Source organism: Bufo gargarizans, chromosome 2 (assembly GCF_014858855.1).
Source record: "Bufo gargarizans isolate SCDJY-AF-19 chromosome 2, ASM1485885v1, whole genome shotgun sequence".
Lineage (NCBI taxonomy): Eukaryota > Metazoa > Chordata > Amphibia > Anura > Bufonidae > Bufo > Bufo gargarizans.
In genome coordinates, this window is record NC_058081.1 from 149,378,517 (window position 1) to 149,400,299 (window position 21,783).

At 46.4% G+C, this 21,783-nt stretch overlaps 1 protein-coding gene across 2 annotated transcripts in view; it reads right to left on the reverse strand.

Annotated features, from left to right (window-relative positions):
- SH3GL3 (SH3 domain containing GRB2 like 3, endophilin A3) overlaps positions 1-21,783 on the reverse strand; it is a 96,350-nt gene that overhangs the window by 22,165 nt on the left and 52,402 nt on the right. For both annotated transcript variants that reach the window (XM_044279577.1, XM_044279578.1), the window contains one exon: positions 4,857-4,925. In XM_044279577.1, the coding sequence (XP_044135512.1) occupies positions 4,857-4,925 (69 nt within the window). Of the gene's footprint in view, positions 1-4,856; positions 4,926-21,783 lie in introns of those variants that run through there.

Sequence of the window (21,783 nt, forward strand, 5' to 3'; positions counted from 1 at the left end):
TGGATGCATGGAATAGCCTTCCTGCAGAAGTGGTAGCTGCAAATACAGTGAAGGAGTTTAAGCATGCATGGGATAGGCATAAGGCCATCCTTCATATCAGATAGGGCCAGGGGCTATCCATAGTATTCAGCATATTGGGCAGACTAGATGGGCCAAATGGTTCCTATCTACCGACACATTCTATGTTTCTATATGGGAGAAAATCGATAATATCTGAAAGCAAAGAGGTCACATATATTGGAGTACTCCAGTTTTATAGAAACATGTATGAGCTCCGCATTCTATTTATCTATATATGTATATGCTAATATGGACTAAGGTCATGTTTTAATATTTTTATTAATACATTTATTGGGGTAATAAATGTTGTGTATGCAAATTATTACTGATTTATTTTCCATTTTGGTCAGCTGGTAACTGATAGGCTGGGCTCCAGTAGCCTGCTGGTGGAGCTTCTCTAGAATTGTATTAATTTTACAGTCTGACGGGGTGTCTGGAGAGGTCTCACGGGGGGGGGGGGAGTGTCTGGAGAGGTCTCACTGGGGGGGGGGGGTGTCTGGAGGTCTCACTGGGCGGGGGTTTCAGGAGAGGCCTCACTGGGGGGGGGGGGGTCTGGATCGGTCCATCTGGGGGTCTGGAGAGGTCCGACTTGGGGTCTGGAGAGGTCCGACTGGCTGCCTCCTCAATGCCATCAGCTGCCCCCCAGTGCCATCAGCTTCCCCCCCAGTGCCACCAGCTACTCCCCCAGTGCCATCAACGTTCCCCCTAGTGCCATCAGCTTCCCCCTCAGTGCCATCAGGTGCTCCCCAGTGCCACCAGCTTGCAACCCAGTGCCACCAGCTTGCCACCCAGTGCCACCAGCTTGTCAGTACTTACCTTTCCTGTAGGGTCGCCACTCCACAGCTCCTCCGTCTTCTTTTCCTGTCCTGACGTCACCAAGCATCGGGTCATGGTGCGCTTACGTGCACTATGTTCTGACGATGTGTCAGGGCTGAAAAGTGCCGCGCAGTGCGGGCCGGCGGGTGACCACGGAGCGGTAAGTAATAGCAAACGCTTCATTACTGCTCCGTGATCACATGACACAAACGAATTCTCGATGCAAAAATTTAGTTTCAGCCCTAGTCTGGAGGTCTTAATGGGGAAGGGGGGTATGGAGGTCTGACTCGGGGGTATGGAGGTCTGACTTGGGGGGGGGGGGTATGGAGGTCTGACTGGGGGGGGTATGGAGGTCTGACTGGGGGGGGTATTGAGGTCTGACTGGGGGGGTATTGAGGTCTACCTGGGGGGGGTTGGAGGTCTGACGGGGGGGGGGCTTTGGAGGTCTGACTGAGGGGGTATAGAGGTCTGACTGAGGGGGTATAGAGGTCTGTACTGAGGGGGTATAGAGGTCTGACTGGCGGGGTATGGAGGTCTGAACGGCGGGGTATGGAGGTCTGACTGAGGGGGGTATGGGGGCCTGGAGATGTAATGGGGGTCTTATATGAGGTCTGATATTGGGTCGGAGTCTTACATGGAGGTCTAATGTGGGTCTGATCTAAGGTCTAAAACTGGGGTCTTAGATGGGTTCTGACAGAGGTCTAAAGGGGGTTTGGTCTTAGATGAGGGGATCTCATTTAGGATTTTATATGGGGGTCTGATCTGAAAGGAAGGGGGGATTTTTTTGTACTGCGCACAATATAAAGGGGTATCTGTGTGCTACCGGTATTTTCAGGGGGACTGTTTCTGCAGGATAGTATTGGGGAGCACAGTGGACATAGTATTGGGGGGGACGGGCGGATGTGGTGTTAAGAAGGTGGGAGAAGGATGGAAAAGTAGGAAAGCAAGATGTCTGTTTGTTAAACTCTGCAGAGACGAGGTGCGGCTGAAAGAAGTCATCATGGTGGTCTGGTCTGACAGGAGAAGAAGAGAAAAGAGAATGTCTACATCAGAGAAGAGAAGTCAATGAATGTAAGAGGTACATATGTGGCGCTGTATGATCCTGTATGTTCTGTAGCGCTGTATGTCATGTTTTCCAAGTATGTCTTTAAAGGGGTTGTCAGTTTGATTGTTTTTTCATACGAGCGCTGCCTTCTCTGCTCTGTTTACCTGCTCATCACTGCAAATGCTACGGTGAGCAGGTGAACAGAGCAGAGAAAGCAGCTCTCATATGAGCGCTGCCCTCTCTTCAAACAGCTGATCGTCGGGGGTGCCCCACCGATCTGAGGATAGGTCATCAGTAGTAAAAAGAGGACAACCCTTTAACAGTAGGACTGGAGGGAAAAGGTTAGGTTGAGAATTTGGCATGGGGGGGGGCATTTAAATTTTTTTCTCGGGCGGCAGAAAAGCTAGGTGCATCAGCTCTGAGTGAAGGGGGAGAGGGCCCAAGAACCTTTATCTAAGCCTCTGGGCCTAAGGGTTAAATTCCCTGACTTGGTGTGGTAGTTAACAAAAGTAAATGATAAGGAGACATCTGACCAGTCAGGTGAGGAGAAAGGGGAAACCTCTATGTGACACATATATACATTGCCAAATAGTAGAGAGGATTTCTCTGTCACATGGCAGACCAATCATAATCCACACATTGACAGGGAAGTAGTAAAGCTATTCTGTCTAAAAATAATAATAATCCGCCTAGCAAGAGTTAGGGCTTGTTCAGATAATTGATATTAAACTAGTTTGTGTTTCAACCTATGACCAGGGATGCATTTTTATATGGACTGAGCACAGATAAGGTCCAAGTCCTGTCTTTTTTTTATTTATTTTTTTTGGGGGGGGGTTCCCGCATCCACTCACTTGAGTGAATAAATCTTGAGGGGAAATCAGAGCTAGATGGCGCATACTATTAATTTTTTAATCACAGCCTTCTCCATTAATTGGTAGAGATGCCTTCGGACTTGTGCATTAGCTTTATATTTTACTGGCACTGTGTAAGGGTACATTTAGATGAGAGGTTTTTATTCAATCAAAACTACATTTAAGGCTATATGCACACGAATGTGCCTTTTTTGTGGATCCGCAAAAAAACTGAAGCCGCCCGTGTGCCTTCTGCAATTTGCGGAATGGAATGGGTGACCCATTGTAGAAATGCCTATTGTCCGCAAAACGGGCAAGAATAGGACAGTTTATATTTTTTTTGCGCGGCCACGGAACAGAGCAACAGATGCGGACATCACATGGAGTGCTGTCCGCATCTTTTGCAGCCCCGTTGAAGTGAATGGGTCCGCACCCGACCCGCAAAAACTGAGGCTCGGATGCGTACCAGAACTAATGTTGTGTGCATGAGGCCTAAAAAGGCGTTTAAAACCTCACTCAGTTTTACCAGGTTTGCTGCGGTTTTGTGATGCGATTATTTGTCACGCATTTTTCCGGGTTAAAAACGTATTTCACTTGTATAAACTGCATGGCAAACAATCACATCATAAAACCATAGCAATTACGGTAAAGCCAAGTGAATTTTCAACAGCTTTTTTGCCAAAATCATTTCATGAAGCTACTGTTTAGCCGTACTAGTAGGGAGCGTGACACTAAACATGCCCAGGGCAGCACAAACTCTAAATACAGCCCTGCCGGTTCCACCGGCTGAGGTCAGCTTACCTGGCATCAGAGGTGATGTCAAATCAACAACATGTGACTGCTGCAGTGAATCAATGGCCTCTTTGGTGCACAGCTGAGGCCAGTGACTAGCTGCAGCAATAACGTGTTGTTTATGAGATGTCACTGCTGCAGCCGGGGGAAACGGAATGGTGGGGTGGTATCTGACAGGTTCATCCCCAGGGTTGTTTAGTTTCCTCCTGAAACCAGGCAACCCCATTACCTGGTGACCTCCTTTTTATCTTTTCAGTTGCAGATCTGCCAATGATCAGGCTCCTCACACTTCCTGCAACACGTAGACAGGCTAGCACTGCTCACATGATCAGCGCTGGACAATAGTGGGCTACCAAGTGTCTTTGGCTACCAAATACACAGTGTGCATAAGACAGTCTGAGAAGCGGTGCAGAGATCTAGGATGAAAAGGAGCCTGGGAGTCAGCAGATCCAAAGGGTGCAGAAAACTCTGAAATGCGTTGCAGCACCTTACAAGCTTTCAGTAAGGGTCCATTCACACGTCCTGTTTTTTTTCATCCTGAAAAACGGTCCGTTTTTTGCGGATCCGTTGTTCCTGAAAATGTTTCCGTATGTCATCCGTTTTTTGCGGATCCGCAAAAAACGGGAGCATGTATACATTTCAATAATCAAATAAAGTTGTTTGGATTTCTTTGAAAAAAAATTGAAAAAAAAAAAAAAAAAAAAAAAATTTGTTATGTGTTTCCAGGAACGGAATCCGCAAAAAACGGATGACATACGGAATGACATCCGAATGTCATCCGTTTTTTGCGGATCCATTGACTTTGTATTGTACCAGGATCCGATTTTTCAGGACAAGAATAGGACATGTTTTATATTTAAACGGACATGCGGAACGGAACAACGGAAACGGACAGCACACATTGTGCTGTCCGATTTTTTCCAGGACCCATTGAAAATGAATGGGTCCAGATCTGGTCCTGATCTGTTCCTGAAAAAACGGAACAGATCAGGAAAGAAAAAACGGACGTGTGAATGGACCCTAAAGGTTTAGGTTCCCTTGGAGGAAATCTCCCCATTAGTAGTACTATTTCTAGGGGAGAGTACAATCCTCCAGCATACAGCGGCACATGGAATGCCTTCAGTGTGTAATATGTAACCATAGGGTTACAAGACCCCAATATGAATGCATTTCTGTATGTCCAATATGTGCTTCCCTTATATAATAATAAAGAAAAGATAGGCAATTATTAGGGACATATGTAACTAGTTCATTTTATTTTTCACCAAAGAAAACAAAAATGTGAATCTTACTTTTTCCATTTCTTGAAAGTCATGATCAAGTTTTGTTCCTTCTGCTCCACTAATTTTCTCACTAAAAAGCTAAAAGTAGAAATAAAAATCACATAATGCTGCTTGTATGGTTATTGCAGTATTGCATAGGTATAGAGCGGGGAAACTGATTCTAAACAAATCGAGTATAACTTGAATTTTGTAAAAATTTGTTGTGTTAGAATCCAAATTTTGGGTTATTCGATTAGGCCAAATTTTGTAGAGAGAGAGGGAAAGAGATGGAAGAACAGGGAAAGGGGAAGAAATTAGAAAAAATATATTAAAAAAATGTGAGAGACTAGAGAGAAAAAATTAGAGGGTCCTAGAACACAATTTTTTAGGCCAATTCAAGTACTTTCGATTTGGGTAGAGAACATTCAGACTCCAACTTAATCGGTTGACCAAACCGACCGTGAATCACATTTTGTTCCATTGGCTCATCTCTAGATGTGTACATTGCTTCGGTGCATCTAAAACCATCCTCACTGACGAGCAGCCCCCCCGGTTGTTGGTGAGGCAGTCCGGACAGAAGTGACCACACGAGGATCACACGACACTGCATCGGCCTTTATCTGTCTGCAATATGTGGTTTAGCCATACAATTGACTTCTTGTGCTAATGGCAAAATTATAATGGGCTAAGGAGACCAATAATAAATGGGCCAAACTTTTTGTCCAGCTGAAAGCCTGCATTTTTGCTGGAGAGCATCGGGATCCCAGTTCGATTTCATTGGGATTCTGCTGGTTCCCGGCATTACCCAACTATGCCATATATCGTAAAATCCGGCATGCTGTTCTGTCAGAACAACCTCCAGGATTTCTAATCTCAAATGTGAACCTAGGTTAACATGCTTTAGGCTGCCCAAAGATTGAACTACATTTTTAACATGATGGGTTCAGGCTTGGACTGGCCTACAGGGGAATAGGTGAATCCCCGGAGAGCTCATGAGCAAAGTAGGCCCCTAGTCCCCCACCCTCTGCTCAAGTGGCACATGGCACAGTAGACTGAAATATATCTAGGTAGGCTGCGATGCTATACAGTACATTGCCTATGTTCATACACAATACTGGGCAGATTATTTACCTAAGTACCTAATTTATCATCAGGCGACTGAGAGGACCTCTAGGTAGAGTCTAGTCCAGGAGTCAGAAACCTTCGGCACTCCAGCTGTTGTGAAACTACAATTCCCAGCATGCTCCATTCATTTCTATGAAAGTTCTGAGAAGAGTAGAAGAGGTATGCATGCTGGGAGTTGTAGTTTCACAACAGCTGGAATGCCGGAGGTTGCCTACCCCTGGTCTAGTCTGTATCCTCTTTCCCCAGGGACCTTCCCTCTCGAGATCACTACACCTGCCCCTATAATTAATCATCTTGTAGCATCTTGCTGCTGCCGTCATTGTGTGGGCAGGTAGTATATGCATGTAGCTTTACAGTGGACCCCCTACATGAATTTTACTGGGGGCCCAAGTCCCCCCTTCCCGTCACTGGATAAGCATCCATTTTTCCTAATCAGATACAATCCATTCAATTTTTGCATATTGTGCAACCCCAAATCTGAATTCTGACAATGCAGCAAGAGTGTTCCAGCCCTATCTTCTATGCTATATTATTCCTTTTATCCATTTTCACCATAATTAGGATAGCAATTCATCCAAGGGCAAAAGGGTGGAAACTGGCATGTTGGATTTCTTATACTTGTCCACCCCTTTTCCCATTGCTATAAGAAAGGGATCAGCAATCTTTGGTACTCCCGCTGTTGTGAAACTACATTTCCCAGCATTTCTGTGAGATCTCTCAGAGGAGCAGAGCAAGTATGCATGCTGGGAGTTGTAGTTTCACAACAGCCAGAGTGCTGGAGGTTGCCTACCCCTGCTATAAGAGAAGCAGCGGTCAAGATGTCCTGCAGCTGGGTTCCACCTCCCTCCACAGACATTAGCAAGCGTGTAGAGTTTGGTAAATTGTGGTTAGGTCAAGAACTGTCACCTTAGTGGTGGTCGTGCTTGCACACAATAGGAAAAAGCATCAGCCTCCCTGGTGGCTGGGACCATGGAAGTGTGTATAGGCCGGTGCTTTTTCCTATATTGTGCAAGCACGGCCACTGCTGCTGGATTGCATGGTGGTCTGTAACCATCGAAACAAGCAGTGTATAATGTGATGGAAAAATGAATCCAGCCAACAAAAGAAGCAATATGGACAATCATAATACATTAGTAAGAGCCTTGTATTAACTTCCTCTACATGATAAATGCCATTTGCTGAAGTGAGACAAGCCCTTTAAGACACTATGCACTTAGAAGATCAGTGTATAGAGAAAGGTGTTACTAAGCAATTCCCACTGTGTACACAAGAGATGACGCCCTGCAGCCATGGTATAATGAGAGTCAGGTTAGTTCACTTCTTAAGAAGTGATCAATCATGTAGGATAAGGAAACCCAAGAAAAGCCATGGTGAGAAGCGATGACCCATGTAAATACTAATACTAGTGAACAAGGATCCTTTACAACATTTTTACCCTTTACAGTAACTTTTTTTTATTTGTGCCAAAAAACAGGTTGAAATCCATGGTGGAAATATGCAGCATAAATCAGTGTGGATTACAGGGTCAAACTGGCCCCAGCAGAGTACCAGAAGATCCTCCGGGGGGCCCAGTCTCTGATCCCATAGTGTTCCCCAAAGGTCAGGAAGCTATTACTTTTATTGAAAACCTATAAGACTTTATTGATGATAGGGGGGTTGGGCCCTGAGAATAATTTCCTCTGGTGGGCCCAAGGAACCCCAGTCCGAGATCGGTCGATTACCATTCAGATTTTTTAAGGTACGGGCAAATGAGGTTTGTTTAACTCTCATCCATTTTGCTGCTATTGTAAAACCCGGTAGATTTTCCGCTGGCAATTGTAGGACAGAAAATCTGCAGTGTAGCCGTCCCACATGGCCAGACCCTCAGGGGCATTCCTTGGTCAGAACTGGATTGAAACCCTTGACATACTATTGATATGGTCCGATGATGTGGTTGACCAGACGTGGCCAAGCCCAGCAGCCAATGGCCGCACCATTCTACCGCAAACTGCGGTACACAACAGCCAGTGGCTGTCACAGGTGGGTGTGGCTTGTCCACGGGCTGCACTTTAGGGTCGTACACTAACATCATCTTCTGACCAATCTGTACCAATAAGGCACATATAACATAAAGACATTGAACACATAATATGAATATTCCTCAGCTAACGAAGAGACCGCTCCGCCATCATCTACACACCCCAATGTCAAATTCTGGGACCTGAAGAAGAGGCACATGGCGGTGTAACATGGATGAGAAGTGAACGGGAAGCAAACAAGCAGCACATTATGTTGTCATTCTTGTGATGTAACAATCTAGCGTTCTTTCGCACTTGTGTGTAATTTCCTTATGTTCTCCGATGGCCTTGGCACACCAGCTTCTTGTTGACAACAGATTACAACTCTGTTATATTTACTCAGTGCCCGCATATGGCTCTTTCCATGGAAATATGTTTCTGGTATTAATTATCATTAAATATTTTAGACTGAATCTTCAACAGGCCGTGCTGGACTAGAAAAAACATGGCTGCCTTCTTCCAAAAATACCATGCCACATCAGTCCACAGGTTGTGTGTGGTATTGCAGCTTTGTCCCATTCACATCTCAGCATTTATGGCATACTGTATCACTAGGCTATAGCACAAATGTCAGATAGGGGCAGGTCCTACTATAGGTCTGGGACCTGCTCCTATCTTCAGGATGGGGTCTCTGAAATGAAAGCATCCTCTCCATTCACTGCTATAGGACTTCCTAAAACAGCTGAGCGAGCTTGGCTATTTTCGGAAGTCTCACAGCAGTGATTTCACCATCGATTCTCTGTAAGCTGTGCAAGCAGGGTCACCTCTCCATTCACTGCTATGGAAGTGCCGGAAATAGCCGAGCTGGCGTTGGGTATTTTCGGAACGCACATAGTGGCGAATGCGATATCAGACCCAGTCCATGGGTAAATTGAACTAGGCTGCGGAAACAAACAGCCATAGTTTTAATGGATTTTATTTTAATACAGGTGATGTACTGTATGTCCCAATCCTACAATGCACTTACCGTTTGGGTACTGTATTTTGGTTACTCCCTACGATCGCTGCTTGCGCTGGAATTAGTGAAGAGCAAATTGATTTACACGACTCAAATTCATAAAAAAAAAAAAAAAAAAAAAAAAAAAAAAAAATCGGACTCCTTGAGCAGAGAGGGGTTGCTCTGCTGCTCAAGAGACTCCCCCCCCCCCTTAATTGAATCTTCAATCTGAAGGTGCATTTACGCATGCCAAGGAGAAGCCGATTGCCAGGAAGGAAGTGTTCCTTCCTGACAGTCAGCTGCTTGTTCAGTGGAGGTGAAGCGCTGCACTTACATGCAGCAATCACCTCCACAGTATGAAGTCGAGCGGTCGCTATTCAATCGCTGGTCCTCAGCCAATGAGGCGAGGTGAGGCGACTGCCTCAGGCGGCACCGGGTAGGGATAAGTAGGGGGCAGCGGAAAGGCCTCGGGCAATGAGTGCTTTCAATGTGGAAGAGTTCATCCCTGCGCATTCAACTGTATCGCTCTATTAACCAGTATGTTTTGCAATGTTTTCCAAGTATGTCTTTAACAGTAAGGCGGGAGGGAAGGGGTTAGGTTGAGAATTTGGCATGAAGAGGGGGGCGTCATTTCAGTTTTTGCTTCAGTCAGCAGCGGAAAGGCCACATGCAACCCCTGCTGCCTAGGAATAATAATTTAGGAGCCTGCATGACCGACAGGATCACCCGATGAATGAGCGTTTGTTCATCGGGTGATCTGCTGCACCTTCAGACGGGTTCGCAGGAGAGTTCCTTCCCGATAATCTGCACGTGTTAATCCACCTTTACTCCAAGTAGCAGCACAAGCGCAAGCACCGCATGCACAGGTAGCAGCAGCAGATCCTCAGCGATTTCACCACTACTCGGAGAAACGGTGCAGGCGCGTGACAGGACCAGCGAGATGTGTAGCCCTGTCAATCATAGGGGGAGGGGGAGTCTCTTGAGCAGCAGATCCTTTCCCTCGCTGCTCAAGGAGGCTCATTTTTCAACAAATTAGATTTTTCAATGAACTTGATTTGTGCACATCAGTTCGCTCATCACTGCCTGATTCACTCTAAATTATGGCCATGCATTGTGGCCTCCCCTACCTTGTACCTTATCGGAGATATCAAGCAGATTTGCTGACTGCTTTTGTTTGCTGGTGAACAAGCCCAGACAGCAACGCGTCCTATCTGCTGCTGTGTGAGTCAGCGCGCCAGGCACAGCCACGTCACATAGATGTCTTGCCTCTATTATAAATGTTACTGCTGGCACCAGTCTGAAGAACAAAAGATCCCAGCCTCTCCAGCTCATGTACTACAATGTGCCTCTTCATACTGCTGCCTTCTGAAGAACGGCCATATTAAGAGGATCCTGCTGCTCACTGGACATGAATACTTTCCCCATGAAAATGGATAATGAAATCATTCTGGAACGCCTTTGCTTACAGTTCTGCACTGTGTCATTCCTCTGCTATTCGTCCTAGAAATTTATAAGTAAACTGACAACTGGGTGTTAGGCTACTTTCACACTTGCGTTTGGTGCGGATCCGTCATGGATCTTCACCGATAATACAACCGCATGCATCCGTTCAGAACGGATCCGTTTGTATTATCTTTACCATTGCCAAAATGGATCAGTCTTGAACACTATTTAAAGTCAATGGGGGGCAGATCCGTTTTCTATTGCACCATATTGTGTCAGTGAAAACGGATCCGTACCCATTGACTTGCATTGTGTGCCAGGACGGATCCGTTTGCCTCCGCATCGTCAGGCGGACACCAAAACGCTGCAAGCAGCGTTTTGGTGTCCGCCTCCAGAGCGGAATGGAGGCGGAACGGAGGCAAACTGATGCATTCTGAGCGGATCCTTCTCCATTCAGAATGCATTAGGGCAAAACTGATCCGTTTTGGACCGCTTGTGAGAGCCCTGAACGGATCGTAGCGTTTTTCTGTCCGTCCTGGGATGCGGAAGCTTTCACCACAGCTGGAGTGCCAGAGGTTAGCCATCACTGCAGCATGAAAAGCCCTTCTACACCAGCCACTGTAAATGTGCTGCGAATAAATCACCTATTGGTTGATCGCATCTCAAAAGGGATGTGCAGCCAACAATATTCAGGCTGAATGGGGGATGAATGATCCTAATAACGATCGTATGCCTCCCATTGACTTTGCCTCAGGCCGTGTGAGAGGCCTTTAAAACAAGAACAAATTGACTTGCATACAGTTGACTGGCACACGTTATTAGTCCGGCATTGAGCCATATAACAGTACCCTAAAAAAAATGGTTCCTGGAGGGCAAAAATATGTAAAATTATTCAAGAACACGGTACAAACACAGACACATTGAAATTAATATTTTCCAAATCACTCACAGCAGACGTGGGAAGTTGGGAGATCACAGTAATTACGCCATTAACTGTGATCTCTCAACTGATTAGACTAAAGCCTCTTGCACATGACCGTATGCCCTCCGAGACATACAGTCCATGAGCAGGCCATATGTCCCAGGGTGGCATTGATTGTGCGCACGGGAGTACACAGCATCATAGATTACAATGATGCTGTGGACATTGGGCCACCCGCGGGGCTATTGTCCCATACTTACAAGAACTTATGAGTGCGGGACAAAAGCCCCGCGGGCGGCCCAATGTCCACAGAATCATTGTAATCTATGATGCTGTGTACTCCTGTGCACACGATCAATGTCGCTCCGGGAAATATGGCCCGCTCACGGACCGTATGTCTCGGAGGGCATACGGTCATGTGCAAGAGGCCCAAGCCAGACAGTGCTGGCACACACCCTGAACTGGTAACTGGTAGCTGTAACCCTGTTCATAAACTTCTAGCAGGAATGATAGAGGAATGGCACAATATAAAGCCATAAAAAGAAAAATCGCCAGAATTGTCATTTCTAGTGGAATACAATTGCGATTTACTGAAACAGACCTGTCAGGAGAGATGACTGGTCCTCTTTAAAGGAGGTGTCTGGACGTTTACTATTGATGACCTGCTGTATCCTCAGGATAGGTCATCAATATCAGATTGTGGGGTTCCAACACGCGGCACCCCCACCGATCTGCTGTATGAGGGGACGGTACACACAGTGCACCCGTGCAGTCTCGAGTCTCTCTTCCTGTCCACTGCTGCTGTCTATGGCAAAGACCATAGACCGCAGCAGGAAGAGAGACGGGAGACAGCAGGTGCACACTGCACGCGGCGTCTCCCCATACAGCTGATCGATGGGGGTGCCGGGTGTTGGAACCCCACCGATCTGATATTGATGACCTATCCTGAGGATAGGTCATCAATAGTAAACCCCGGACAACCCCTTTAAATTCCAGTTAAGGGCCTAAGCTGATGATCAGCACAAACAAGGTCGTCTGTCAGCTGATGGGATCCTTTACGCCATCATAAAAATATCTATTGTTGGAAGCACATCGCCCAAAAAGAGATGTGCTGCCCACAATATGCCATCGGTAGGCAGGAAGAATGATCGTTGTAATTGTTTGTCCCCCATTTAGTTTGCATCGGGCCATGGAAAAAACAGCGCTGATAGTTTGTCGGGGCTGAAGTTGCCCAGTGTAAAAGGACCCTGCACAAACAAGATGCCACCACCTACCACAAGCCGTATTCTGCTCCACAGCATACATGCCACCCAGCACTACTGCCAGCTTACCAACTTATGAATAGCTTCACTTTGTTTCAGGAGACAATAGTGTGCACAAGCCTTAACCTGCCGTACTGCTGGCCGTGTATTCTCCGTATTCACTCACCGCAGTACAAACATTAGGTTCAATGGCCGGGGCACAGCTCTCAGGGGCAGTAGGACAGCACAGCTAGCCTCACAAAGTTTGAATGTTGAAATCACTAGCTCTGTGCTTGTCCTGCGGAGGTGTCCCTGCTGTCAGCCAGACAATTCAAAGGAAACCGTGTTAGCAAAATGTCCATTTCCTGTTCTTTTATAAAGAAATACCGTATTTAGTGCCAGATAAGGATTCATACCTACATAGTAACATAGTACATAAGGCCGAAAAAAGACACCTGTCCATCCAGTTCGGCCTGTCATCCTGCAAGTTGATCCAGAGGAAGGCAAAAAACACCCCTGTTTTAGGGGAAAAAAATCCGTCTCGACTCCAATCAGACTAAGGCTACTTTCACACTTGCGTTCAGAGCGGATCCGTCTGAGAAGGATCCGCTCATATAATGCAGACGGTGGCTCCGTTCAGAACGGATCCGTCTGCATTATATTGTAAAAAAAATTCTAAGTGTCAAAGTAGAATTGCGCCAGAGTTGCAAGGAAAATGAGTCAGATGAGACTGGTGGCCCGCCACCTGACCACGACTGGCAGATTTCTTTCCTATGTGTAACAGAAAATAAACCTGGTTAGGCTACTTTCACACTGGCGTTTTGGTTTCGGTTTGTAAGATCCGTTCAGGTCCAAAACGGATCAGTTTTGCCCTAATGCATTCTGAATGGAAAAGGATCCGCTCAGACTGCATCAGTTTGCCTCCGATCCATCTCTGTTCCGTCTCCATTCCGCTTTGGAGGCGGTTTGGTGTCCGTCTGACGAAACTAAGCCAAACGGATCAGTTCTGACACACAATGTAAGTCAATGGGGACGGATCCATTTTCTATGACACAATCTGGCACAATAGAAAACGGAACAGTCATCCATTGACTTTCAATCGAGTTCATGACAGATCAGTCTTGGCTATGTTAGGCTACTTTCATGCTGGCGTTTTGGCTTTCCGTTTGTGTGATCCGTTCAGGGCTCTCACAAGTGGTCCAAAACGGATCAGTTTTGCCCTAATACATTCTGAATGGAAAAGGATCCGCTCAGAATGCATCAGTTTGCCTCCAATCATTCTCCATACTGCTCTGGAGGTGGACACCAAAACACTGCCTGCAGCGTTATGCTGTCCGCTTGACGAAACTGAGCCAAACAGATCCGTTCTGACACACAATGTAAGTTAATGGGGACGGATCCATTTTCTATGACACAATCTGGCATCGAGCAAATCGATGCAATGCGGATGTCACACAGACGCCACCTGTATTTCCTGCGGATCCGTGTTTTGCAGACCACATAATACATTTGCACCGTTACAGACTGTGCAATCATACAGCTCTTCTGACAGATTTCACTGTGAGTAGAGCAGGCAGCGTTATACAGTATGTGACAAGATACAGCAGGCTGCAGAAGACAATCCGTTTGTCAAAACTAATTGGAATTATGATACAGTAATAAAAATGTATTCAGGGGTGTCCATCGCCCGTAAAATCACCTACACAACTGCATTAGTAAATTGCATAATTATACATATGTTACAGAACGACATCTTATATCCATATAGTATATGAGTGATGTGATAACGAGACATAGAATTTTCCTCCATCACCTTGCAATTCCGATAAAATACGGGCCTCATTATTGGCGTCTAGCATCTGTATAAATCAGTGCGATCGCTTTATTAAAAAGTGTTAAAGAAGTATTCCCATCTTAAGGATATCTATAGGATGTGCCCCACCTCTAAAACCCAGATTTAACTCCAGAACTAGTGTCCCCCCCCCCCAAGCCTGGTCCCACCTTGATGAGGCAGCTGCTGGCCAGAGAATGGAGAGGAGGCCATGCTTGTGCGCATCTCTCCCCATTCATTTCCATGGGAGTAGGCCAAGCAGGGATGATTGGAAATTTTCATGACTTTTCAAGCCCATAGAAATGAATGGAGATATGGATATGCCATAAATGTATTTATTATACTCACTTGCTGTCCCAAATGGTGCTCACAATCACTATCAGTATGTCTTTGCGAACACGGGGAGAACATACAAACTCAATGTAGATGTTGTCCTTGGCCAGATTCTAACCCAGGACCCCAGCGCTGCAAGGCACCAGTGCTGACCACGGAGCCACCGTGCTGCCCATTCTCTAAGATGGGAGCATCATTCCAGGAAACGTACATATGTTAAATATCCCTTTGCAATACCATGTTTGTCTCACTGTAGAATGTATGGGTGCCCTGTACATTGAACAGACTGCGGGAAGGGCCATAAAGGGATTTTAGCGCTGTTGCTTCATTCATTGGATGCAGGAGGGAGTTTTTATTTATTATTTATTTTATAAATCCTTCTTAGTTTTCAAGAATAGGAGGAATAATATATACAGTACATACAGTATAGATAACCTCCGGCACTCCAGCTGTTCTGAAAGTACAACTCCCAGAATCCTTCTTTCACGTTATGTCACATAACCATCTATTTCCTAATCAGGGGTGCACCTAGGCTTTCTGCTGCCGGAGGCAAAAACTGAAACAGAGCCCCAACCCCCCAATGCCAATTTCGTAACCTAACCCCTTCCCTCCAGCCCTACTGTTAAAGACATACTTGCAAAACATTACATACAGAGCTACAAAACATACAGGGTAATACAGCGCCATATACTGTGCCCACTGTGCTTCCCAATACTATACTGCAGAAACAGATAATCCCCCTTCAGTTGTCCCATACTTGCCCCTATCTGGTGCTGCCTCAGGCAATCGCCTCACCTCGCCTCAAAGGTGGTGCACCCCTGGTCCTAAATCCTTCAAACTCATGTGTTTTTTACTTCATATTTAATTTGAAATATAGTTTGTGAGGTTCCAGAAGATAAAATAACACGCACACGTATACCTTCTGGTATAAGAACACAGTGCGGTGGATGCGTCCAGATACTAAATAGGAAAAGGGGTGAAGGCATGGACATGCAGATGGAAAGCATGGGCAGAATGAAAGGAAATAAAGCACCTGACCAGAGAGGAAGAGATGACGTGGGATAAAAGACAACGTTAACATCCAGGAAGGGCAGAAGGTTGAATGATTGAAACAAACAGGAATGAGATGACCATCCGCAGTGAACACGCTACGCAACGCAAGCAATTTTCCAGAGCTGAATACTGTCTAATCAGCATGAAATAATAAGTCAAGTGTAATAAAATCGCTAAATACAATTTCCGTTACTCTCTATCACTAACTAGACAACCCATACACGTATTGGGGGAATAAAGAAGGACCCCCTCTGTCAGCCAGGGTGATGAAACCACTGCAAAGAATGGGGGTCATTTAGAAAGTGAGCTATGCCTGTTTTAGGCATAAATAAAAGTGGAGCCACAATTGACATTTGGGAGTGGCGGGGGCCTGGCCAGGGAAGGGTCGGGACATGGATCCCGACAAATTTACTAACATGTTGGCAAAGGGAGTGGAGTAGTTTTTCTCTCCCGACACATGGCTGGCACACTGCTCGTCAAATATTAGCCAACTCTTATGTCAGTGCAGGGAGGAATACAAGACCGGACTAAAAAAACATTCTTAGTAAATGACCCCCAGTGTCTCTCTTTTTAGAGGGTCCAGTGTGTTAGTACATAACAGAGATGAAACATTGATGGCCGGAATATGGAACATGGCCACTGAGGCTCCTAAATGGTTGCAGCAGTCATGTGTACCCACAGCACGCCATTTTTGGCATCTTGTCAAAATAACTTTTTTTTTTTTTTTTTTACCACTCCCTTTTATTTTTCCTAAAGTGGAATATGGGGACTGGCAATAACAGGTAACCGCAGTGGGGGACACGTTTTGATGACATACCTAGAGAATTTCATATTTTGAAATTCGATCAAACTTTGTTTACTGGTAAAAGCAGAATTGCGTTATGGATTCCATTAGCACGGACGCAATTCTATGACTGAATGCATAAGGGAATGCCTTTAGAGGAGTCCTCTCTTCGCTCATCTCTAATTATAACTGAAGACATCACCAGCAACATAAAGAACTAACAGAAGGACCCGGCTTTGCATGGGTATTGTCACACCGGTGACAGGTTTGAGAAGGTCTGAAAGATTATCTGCTCATTAGTGATCTGACAGCATCTTTTGGTTTCACTTTGTCTGTGTGTTGCTTGTATGTCCACACCTCCTGTTGAGGTGTGGATCATGTGACCTTTACTTCCCCATATTTAGTTTGACTTCACCCATCACTCCTTGCTCTGGATAGCTTCATTTGGTGTTGGAAGAGCTGGAGTGTGGTTCTAGTTGAAGTCCTGATCATCCAACCAGCCCTGTTCCGCTTGTTGTGTTTTGTATCCCCCCCCCTGTTGTTTACTTGGCCTCAGTGAGACGTTGGTTCCTTCACCAGGGAAGGAGCGGGTTGTCTCTGCCCTGTCATTAAGTCTAGGGCATCTGAGGGCCACCAGGGTTTTCTAGGTTCCTGTGTATGGGCATCTCTACCATCGAGAGGTGCCCATACGGATAGGAGTTAGGGCCAGGAGCAGGGTTTCATAGGTGGTAACCCTTTTCCTTCCCTAGCGGTGAGGCCTAGTGTCTTTTCCATTCTGTCTTGTTGTCTTTTGGTGTTCTCCCCTACTATATCTGTGACAAGTATATTTCATTTAATGTTTGTGTGTGTCGTTAAAAAATATTGACAGTATCCCCCCATAACGTGACCTCCACAGCCCCCCAAACCTTAATACTGACCCCCCACAGTGCCCCGCCTCCTTTAACTTTGACCTTCACAGCAGCCTGCCCCTTTAACAGTAAGTTCCACAGCACCCCACCCCTTTGACACAGAGGCCCGCCCCCTTAACACTGACCATAGGTTACAGTCCCCTTAACTGTGACCTCTACCATTCCCGGCCCTCTTAACAGTGACCTCCACAGTACCCCGCTGCCTTAACAGTGACTGTGAGCTCCCTTAATAGTGGCCTCCACAGTCCCCTCCTCCCTTAACAGTGACCTCCACAGTGGCGTGCCCCTTTAACAGTAACCTCCACAGTGCCCTCCCCTTTAACAGTGACCTCCACAGCTCCTGTACCCAGTCTCCTCAACAGTGATTTCCACAATAACCCTCTGCCTTAACAGTGACCTCCACAGAGCTCCGTTCCCTTAAAATGTGACCTCCACAACACCCCGCATCTTAATACTGACCTCGATAGCGGACTGTCCCTTTAACTGCAACTTACACCATTCGGTGCCCCCTTAACAGAGACCTCCACAGCAGCCCGCCCCTTTAACAGTGACCTCCACAGTACCCCATCTCCTTGATTTCCACAACACTGCACCCTCTTAACAGTGACCTCTATAGCAATTTTTCCCTTAACACTGACTTCCAGAGCGGACCGTCCCCTTAACTGTGACCTCCACAGCACTCCGCTCCCTTAACAGTGTCATCCACAGCGCCCGGTCCCTTTAAAGCTGACCTACAGCAGTGAAGAAAAATGGCTGGGTTGTTATGGAAACCTCATGTAACGGTAACAGGAACGGTACGTGCTAGAGAGCTGAGATCCGGTCTAAAACCTTTCCTGACACCTGATGTACATGTGTGCCAAATTCCGCGATTGTAAATGCGACGGTGCGGATTTCTTTCGTGAACATACATACATACATACATACATACATGTAGGGCATGTCCTATATATTAGGGCATGTCCTATATATTAGATATGAAGCTTTTGGCAGCCTGGTTTTTGCCCTTGGACAGTCCACACAGTCCCTGCATGATTGACGTGTTATCCTTAGGGCTCATGCACACTAACACAAGGGCTCTGTGCCCGCAAACGACGGGTCTGCAATACACTGGCCCTGGCTATGTGCACTTCATTGTGCGGATGCGGACCCACTGACTTGAATGGGTCCGCGATCCGCAATATACAGCCAAAGATAGGGCATGTCCTATCTTTTATGGAGCGGAGGCACAGATGGAAGCCGACGGAAACACCACAAAGCTCTTCTGTGGGCATTCGGGTCAGTGCCTCCGCATCGCAAAAGATAAGACATGTCCTATCTTTTGCCTGATCTTGCAGACCGTGGACCCATTTAAGTCAATGAGTCCGCACCACAACACGGAGTGCATGCAGCTGGTGCCCATGCATTGCGGACCGCTATGTGCACGGGCATGGAGCCCTTATGTTTGTGAGCCCTTATATACAGTACTATTTGAGTAATGCAGCTGTATATAAAGTACCTCCTGCGAGTCATGATACACGAGCAAGTAATGTACTACAGAACAGAAAAATTCCTGAGACCACAGCATAGCAGACGTTCAGCGAGCGGCAGTCACAGGACATCTTTCCCCATTCCTTCCTGAAGCGTATTAACATTACTCATCCTCATTACTACATTTTCAGAATTGCACAAGCGCTTATTTTTTGCTTTAGTTATTACCACCTTTGCATGAATCAGCATTAGGCACAGTATATCATTTACAGCAAGACAATGGGGCACAATTACATCCAGTGCTGTTTCGGTTCAAATGAGCCACATTTTATTGGACAGGTGCTGAAGTCTTCATAATTGTGCACTGCTGTATTCAGTGCATGTCCTGAAAGCTGGCAGTCATTTGCTTAGAATTGGGTATTGCAGCACAATACAAAAGCTCCTCCATGGCCTGCAAATGGTTAAAAAAAAATATTCTTATCTTATGCTCACCTGCTGGGGTGGCAAGAAATGGCTGGGGGGGGTGGGCACTCAGCCAATCACAGGCTGCAGTGATGACTCGCCTCGGCCAATGATTGGCTGGGCAGCATTGCTATCCATACCCTGGCACTGGAAGTGGAGTGAAGCGGGGACCCGGGCACCGTTGTAATAGCAGAGGTAGAGGATCAGCTTTAGCATTGTGCTGGACTACCTCTTTAAAGAGGACCACTTACCTCTGCTGACATGTCAGTTTTAGTAGCTACATGCATTCCCATGTAATAAGAATTCTGGAGCATCTATTCTTATGACTGTGTTGTGCCGTTCCTGTATTATTCCTGCTCAAAGTTTACTAAGGCTACTTTCCCACTAGTGTTTTGCTGGATCCGGCAGGGTTCAGCAAAAACGCTTCCGTTACTGATAATACAACCGTCTGCATCCGTTATGAACGGATCCAGTTATATTATGTTTAACATAGCCATGACGGATCCGTCTTGAACACCACTAAAAGTAAATGGGGGGCGGATCCATTTTCTATCGTCAGAGAAAATGGTCATGACGGATCCGTCTTGCTCCGCATCCCAGGACGGAGAGCAAAATACAACATGTTGCGGTTTGCTCTCCGATATGGGAACAGAACGGAATGCATTTTGGGGCATTCCGTTCTGTTCAGTTACGTTTTGTCCTCATTGACAATGAATGGTGACAAAATGGAAACTTTTTTTCCGGTATTGAGACCCTATGACGGATCTTAATACCGGAAAATAGAAACGCTAGTGTGAAAGTAGCCTAATAAATTGCCAGCAGTCTGCAGTAAGGGTACAGATGGGTGTTACCAGTAGTGTGTGTTTAATCAGCGCTGCAGGGGTCAGATTGTGCAGGGACACACACCCAACTGGTAACACCCAGCTGTACCTTTACTGCAAGCTGCTGGCAAATCATTCATAAACTTCTAGTAGAAATAACAAAAGACTGGCAACAGAGTCATAAGAATAGATACCCCAGAATTGTTATTACATGGGGGATGCAAGTAGTTACTAAAACAGACATGTCAGGAGAGGGGACAGGTCCTCTTTAAAGTCAGTGTCAGACACCTGTGTGCAGTCCGGAAAAACTGGTCAGTGTGTTGGCTACATCTCCCAGACAGGCCGAGGCCCATCTGACCCGAACTCACAGCATCAGTTCCTGCCTGACTGCGGGTCTCCTGTGTTCTACATGAAATGGGTACAGGGCAGCACACCAGCAGTCAGACAGGAGCTGACAGAATCCTAAATCACTGTTATGTTGTGAGTTCGGGTCTGATGAGGCACGGCTGGTCCGGAAGACGTGGCCGACACATGGACCATACACGGTCACATGACACTACTCTAAGGGCTGTTTCACACGAGCGGATGCAGTGTGTGACATCCGCTCCGTGAATGACAGCCAAGACCTGATGCGGACTGCAGAGGCACGGAGCAGTAACATGATTGATAATGCTCCGTGCCTCTCTGTGATCTCTTTACTACAAAATCACAGTGAGGTAAAGTTGTCACCGTGATTTCGTAGTAAAGAGATCACAGAGAGGCACGGAGCATTATCAGTCATGTTACTGCTCCGTGCTTCTGCTGTCCGCATCGGGTCTTGGCTGTCATTCACACAGCGGATGTCACGCACGGCATCCGCTCGTGTGAAACAGCCCTAAGCCCTGTTTCACATTTGCATTTTGCAGATCTGGCAGGCTGTTCCAATACACAGCGGTTTTGGTCCAGCCAATTATCAGCATGTTTGCCGGGTTGCGGACAGATCTCCGCCGGTCCCCATAAGGCCTCATACACACCACTGTAGCAGGTCCCTGCCCGTATTGTAGCCCGTAAACAGCGAATGGGTCCGCTATTGGGAAAATACAGTGCGGTGTGGAACAGAGGCATGGATCAGAAGCCCACGGAAGCACTACTTTTTTGAGTTGCAGACCGCCAGATGCGGATCGCGGACCGCAATCAAGTGATTGGGTCTGCGTCCGCGGGCACATGGTGGGTGCCTGTGCATTGCGGTCCACAACACGGGCACAGCCGGCACACGGTCATGTGATTATATAATTATAGTGAATGGGAGATTCAGACATCTCTGAAAGGCTTCTCTCTGCTGGATCAGAATGCCAGAGATGTCTAACGCTAGTGTGAAACTAGCCTAAGCCATAGCGCATTAAAGGGATTCTGTCACCAGTTTTTGACCCCCACATTCAAAAATATGGTTATGTGCATGGAGCCCTTGTGATTCCTAATGTGGTCTTATAAGCTAAATCTGTAGGCTCATTTAGTGTAAAAAACGTTTTATCTAACCTGTCATTCATCTCGGTAAGGTGCCCAGGGGGTTGCTCATGTCTTCAAGATGCCGCCC